Source organism: Quercus suber, unplaced genomic scaffold, assembly GCF_002906115.3.
Source record: "Quercus suber isolate HL8 unplaced genomic scaffold, Cork oak 2.0 scaffold_1056, whole genome shotgun sequence".
Lineage (NCBI taxonomy): Eukaryota > Viridiplantae > Streptophyta > Magnoliopsida > Fagales > Fagaceae > Quercus > Quercus suber.
In genome coordinates, this window is record NW_027070464.1 from 115,836 (window position 1) to 121,799 (window position 5,964).

The window sequence follows — 5,964 nt, forward strand, 5'->3', positions numbered from 1 at the left end:
AGTTGAGAGAAGATGTTCAGCCATATATTTATGGGTTTGACTTGCATCTAGGGCTCCAATAAACTAAACAAAATACAGACACAACACATATCTAACAATGGCCATGTGTTGATCTCATATCTCATCCAGTTTACTGAAATACTGGGTTGAAGTCTTGCCCTATTTTCACATGGTTGAAAGATCCAACCCACAAAGCAAACCATATAAATTAAAAGAAGTTTTTTCATAGCAAAAAAAATAACTAACAGTGAGATAGAAACTTAAAAGCTAAAGGCTACAATTGTTCCTAAGCAGAATAAAACATGAAATTCATGGCAGTGGATGTAACATATCAGCTGCAGCACTTAAAACAGGTACTGGTTTCAACTTTAGCTGTACAGATCATCATCATCTCCAGCAGCAGTGGCAGAGGAAAATGGGTCTGAAGCTCCTGCTGCAGCACTCTCAGTTCGATCTGGAAACCGGAACTCAGATCCAAAACCACGCGATTGTTGTAAAGTCTGAGCAAAGAGCTGGTATTTCCTGATGTCTGCATCACTGACACTTCGGCGGGCATATTTCATTGACTCTTCAAAGTGTGCTGCCTTTATCTCAGGAACCTCATCAATGTCATCCTCCTCCATAGCTTCAGGGTTCTCTCTCTTCCTTCTCTCCCTCTCAATATCCTGTCAGATGGGTTGAATAAAGAGGATATAAGGAATCTGAAGTCCTTCCTTTTTAAGAAGAGAAGAAGAAGATATAGGAAGGGGTGGGAGAAGGGGTGGGAGAAGGGGTGGGAGAACAACGATGTGCATGCAGGATGTGCATATTATCAACCCAAGGTCATCCACCCATAATAACAATAATAATAAACCAAAGCCAACCAACATTACAGGAGCAAATGCAGAATTCTACAAATTGTAAAACCATCAAACCTGAATAATATTTTACTTTCATATGCACAGCCAACAAAAAAAAGAATTAAAGCATTTATATAAGCTATGAGAGGAGGAACAATGGAACAATAAATAATTTTTAATAGCCTAGTTGGCATTTAACATTTTAATATTAGCAAATTCAAATTTTCTGAAGAACTACAATCATGTTTTATATATATAAAATGAATAAATAAAACTATGAAGCATGATAACATGAACAGAGTGTACAGAACAAAAAAATTATTCATAAAAGCCATTTACACCATCAAAAATGGTGCCATATGTCTATCAAGTCAAGGAAAAATTACACCTTATATAAACACACTAATCAAAGAATTCTCACACCGAGTGAGCAGCTTTACTAGACCAGCAACAATTAGTTTTAGTAACTTGCTGTCTTCCACACAACCAAGGTGGTCTAAGAACAATATGCTTATGAAACTAATGCTTTGCTAAATGCAACTTCAAATTTGGGAAAAGCACTTACCTTCTCAATATTTTCCCTAATAGCATATTTGCAGGCACGCTGACAAATTTCAGTGATATCTGCACCACTAAACCCTTGAGTATACCGCGCAAGAGCTGCAAGGTCAATCTCCTTAGAGATCGGCGATTTCCGCAAACATGCTTTAAATATCTGATGACGGGAAGCCTCATCTGGAAGTGGGATATAAATCAACTGGTCCAGACGTCCAGGCCTAAGCAAAGCTGAATCAATAATGTCTGGTCTGTTTGTTGCCCCAATAATGAACACTGTTTTCTTGGCTGTCATACCATCCATTTCTGTCAGAAGTTGGTTTAGTACTCTGTCTGCAGCACCACCAGCATCACCAACAGAGCCACCACGCTGAAAGTAGGGACCATCAAATAATCAAAATAAACAGTTAGTCTTAGTACAACACTTTGCAATTAACAGCAATAAGTTGTTTTTGTGTTTGTGCTTGTTTAGAGGTGAATGGATATGTGAAAGTACAGCCTAAATGGTCAGTACCTGAGTTGCAATAGAGTCTAGTTCGTCAAAGAAAAGGACACATGGAGCTGACTGCCTAGCCTTGTCAAATATCTCACGCACATTTGCCTCACTTTCTCCAAACCACATTGTCAGCAACTCAGGTCCTTTGACACTAATGAAATTTGCCTGGCATTCATTGGCAATTGCTTTTGCAAGTAGTGTTTTACCACAGCCAGGAGGCCCATAAAAGAGAACACCTTTAGAAGGTGACATGCCAAATTTCTCAAACTTCTCAGGATGCTCCACTGGGTATTGGACAGTCTGCAAGGTGCCAAAAAATTGATATGAAATTTAGTGTACATAACTGAAATCTAACAGAGACAGGAGAATGCTCTAAAACGCATTTTTCAGAAGGGAAAAATCAAGATGGAACAAAGTACAAACCTCCTGAAGCTCTCTTTTAACGTTGTCCAAACCTCCCACATCTTCCCAGGAAACATTAGGAACCTCCACAACCTACCAAACAAGAAATCATGATTATTATCTCCTGTAAATGCATATGGCATCTAAAATAGGCCAAGGAGAAACAATTTCCATATGAAGTAAAACAAGACTTCTTTTCAAAACTCACTGTTTCACGTAGCGCTGACGGATTTGAAGTTCCCAATGCAGATTGGAAGTGTTCATTAGTCACAGCCATCGAATTTAACACCTCAGCATCAATAGTTTCATCCTCTAAGTCAATGACATCCATTTTCTCCCGAATACACTGAAGAGCAGCCTCTGTGCAAAGAGCAGCAAGATCTGCGCCAACATAACCATGGGTATCTTTCGAAACTCTTTCAAGATCAACCTGAAACATAATACCAATTAAAACATAAGATAATGTTATCACCATAAAGAAAATGATGTTTTAAATAAAATTTGAGAAAACAGTAGAAAGAATCTCACATCATCTGCAAGTTTCATATTCTTTGTGTGGATTCTAAGAACTTCCAATCTTCCAACCTCATCTGGTACACCAATGTCAATTTCACGATCAAATCTCCCAAATCTCCTCAGTGCAGGATCAATACTATTAGGCCTATTGGTAGCTCCCATGACAATCACATGTACTCGGGACTTGAGGCCATCCATTAATGTCAGGAGTTGGGAAACAATACGCCTCTCCACCTCACCATTCGTCTTTTCCCTCTTTGGAGCAATTGAATCTATCTCATCAATAAATATAATAGACGGGGCATTCTTTTCGGCTTCCTCAAATGCCTTTCTCAAGTTGCTTTCAGACTCACCAGCTAGCTTTGACATTATCTCAGGTCCATTAATCAAAAAGAAGAATGCACCTGTCTCATTAGCTACAGCTCTTGCAATCAGAGTTTTTCCAGACCCAGGTGGCCCATAAAGCAAGATACCTTTTGGGGGTTTCACACCAATTGATTTGAAGAGCTGTGGGTGTCTTAGAGGAAGTTCTACTAGCTCACGGATCTGAGCCATTTGCTTCCTAACACCACCAACATCATCATATCCCACTTCATTCAATCTCTCCTCATCCTCACGTTTGATAGGGTCTCCCTCACAGAAGATTTCAGTATCTGGTGCGACAACACAATACTCACCAGGGTCTGTCTCAATAACCTTGAATTCAACACTTCTCATTCCACCCCTGACTAGAAAAAGGTCACCCTTCCTCACAGGTCGGTAAGATTCCAAGAAATATGCTGTTGAACCAGGAAAAAGAATCAGACAAAATCACAAAACTATATAACTACTTAATTACTAATTAAAATAAGCAATAAATGAGCCAAGATGAAGTTAAAATAGCAAACTCACGCTTCAAATATACATCAAACAAGTTGCCACTGACACCCTCAATTGTATCATCAAATGGAAGGATGTGAACTCGTTTCCCATACTTCACATCAGGGCACTGATGGACGGATATAACGTCTCCAAGACGAACTCTAAGATTTGATCGAACAACTTTGTTCATTCTGATTTTTGGTTCTTCACATTGTTCATCAGCGAGAACAATACAGACTGTGTCTCTTCGCTTCTTTCCCTGTACACCACCAAGAAAGGAAAAAAAGGAAATGAATCACATTCTCAAAATCAAATTCACCTCTTAAGTAGCTATATAGAATGTAAAATCACCTTAAGTAAAACAGTGTCCCCACGGAAAAACTGTAGCTTTTCCATTGTATTAGGGTGCATGGAAACCACAGAGTTATCATCAGTTACAGCTTCATCAACAACAAGACGATTAGGAGACTTCTTGCGTTCCAGAATTGCAGTGGAATAATCCTTCTTATTACTTTTCCTGTTTTGAACATACAAATCAATTATACTGGCAGAAAGGCTAAAGGAGTAAGAACTAATTAATAAAGAATTCCAGTAACTTTGGGGAAAGTGATGGACAGGAGAGATAGAGAACATTGAATAGTTATAAGATACATGAAATATACACAATGAACAGAAGAAAAAAAGACATATTAAAATAGCGTGTGATAATTTTTTATCCAATAAACTGAATGATGTAAACTAGTTTTGTGCCCAACATAAACCTCTCAAGGTCAAGCCTCATTGGAACTTAAAATTTCTACTGTATTTCAAACTAATTTCAATTTATCGCATATTACAATGTGATGCAGGAATCAACTATTTTTAACAGTTAAAAAACAAACAAACGTATTAAAAAAACAAAACAAAACAAAAAAAAATCAAAATTTCAGCTGTTATCAGTAGTCTAGATCTTCTGTATATCTACATTTTAATATTGGTGGAAAAAGCAATGTTAACATCCAACATAAAAAATTGCAATGTCCTTTATCAATTGGATGACAATGCAGATTACCAAACTTTCTCAATGAATTCATCATTAAATCGACCCTTGTAAATTGAAACTATAGGTTTGAAAAGTAAATATTCGACAATTATTAAAAACCAAGACTGACATTGAAATTCACCAACATGTATAAAAGAATATTTAAAATATCTCTAACTAATTTTCTCATTCAAAATTAAAAATACACAGTAAAAACATCCCAGAAGCTTAACTCTCACAATAAGCATCACACCACCATATATAATTTTATTTCAAATACATGTTACACTTAAAACCACATGCTCTACAATCCACTTAATTTTTGTAACTCTGTTTTATTATCCCAGTAAATATATTCCCAAAGAGTCATCAATCACACTTAATCCTAGTTCACCATTCACATTAAAACAATACCATGAACACAATATAAAAAAACTACAACTTCAACTTCAACAAAAACCCAACACAGACAAAAATCCCTGCAAAGCTTAACCCATTAATCAATGTGCAAAACAAACCGATCACATTTCAGCACAGCACAAACAGACACAAAATTCTACAGAAAGATTCTATCTTTAAACATTGTAATAATTTTCCAAACGAAACAATCTTCATCATCCTAAAAGAAAACAAAAAAAAAAATCCCATGAAACTATCTTCCGGGTAAACAATAAAAACTCCCAAAGAAGCTATCTTTCGATGGAAACAAAAAATTAAAACATAAAAAGTTCCCAGGAAACCGTCTTCATGGGAAACAAACAGAAATTAGAAGTAGTGAAAAACGTACTGGTCCGCAGAGGAAGAAGAGGGCTGCCCATGATCTGGGGCAGAAGAGCTTGGATCTGCCATGGTTTTTCTCTCTCTCTTTCTCTGAGCTTTTCGCTTTCGTGTACTACAAGGTTTTTGGAAGAGTTTAACACCAACACTTAAAAGCTTGGAAAAGTTAAGAAAAAAAAAACGTGAAAGCCTTTTGTGTATTGTTTCGATATTTATAGGAAGAGAGAAAGAGTTCTAGTCCGAGTGCAACTTTTTTTTTTTTTTTAAAAAAAATCCCATGAAACTATCTTCCGGGTAAACAATAAAAACTCCCAAAGAAGCTATCTTTCGATGGAAACAAAAAATTAAAACATAAAAAGTTCCCAGGAAACCGTCTTCATGGGAAACAAACAGAAATTAGAAGTAGTGAAAAACGTACTGGTCCGCAGAGGAAGAAGAGGGCTGCCCATGATCTGGGGCAGAAGAGCTTGGATCTGCCATGGTTTTTCTCTCTCTCT

The 5,964-nt window shown here is 36.9% G+C and overlaps 1 protein-coding gene across 1 annotated transcript; it reads right to left on the minus strand.

Annotated features, from left to right (window-relative positions):
* Positions 1–204: 204 nt before the first annotated feature.
* LOC111991480 (cell division cycle protein 48 homolog) lies at positions 205–5,647 on the minus strand. The gene is made up of 9 exons (XM_024023248.2): positions 5,478–5,647; positions 4,021–4,186; positions 3,700–3,928; positions 2,821–3,587; positions 2,501–2,722; positions 2,314–2,385; positions 1,909–2,190; positions 1,405–1,764; positions 205–665 (listed from the first exon to the last, which is right to left on the minus strand). Exons 1-9 carry the CDS (start codon positions 5,537–5,539, stop codon positions 369–371), a joined length of 2,457 nt encoding a protein of 818 aa, XP_023879016.2. The 5' UTR covers positions 5,540–5,647; the 3' UTR covers positions 205–368.
* Positions 5,648–5,964: the final 317 nt, after the last annotated feature.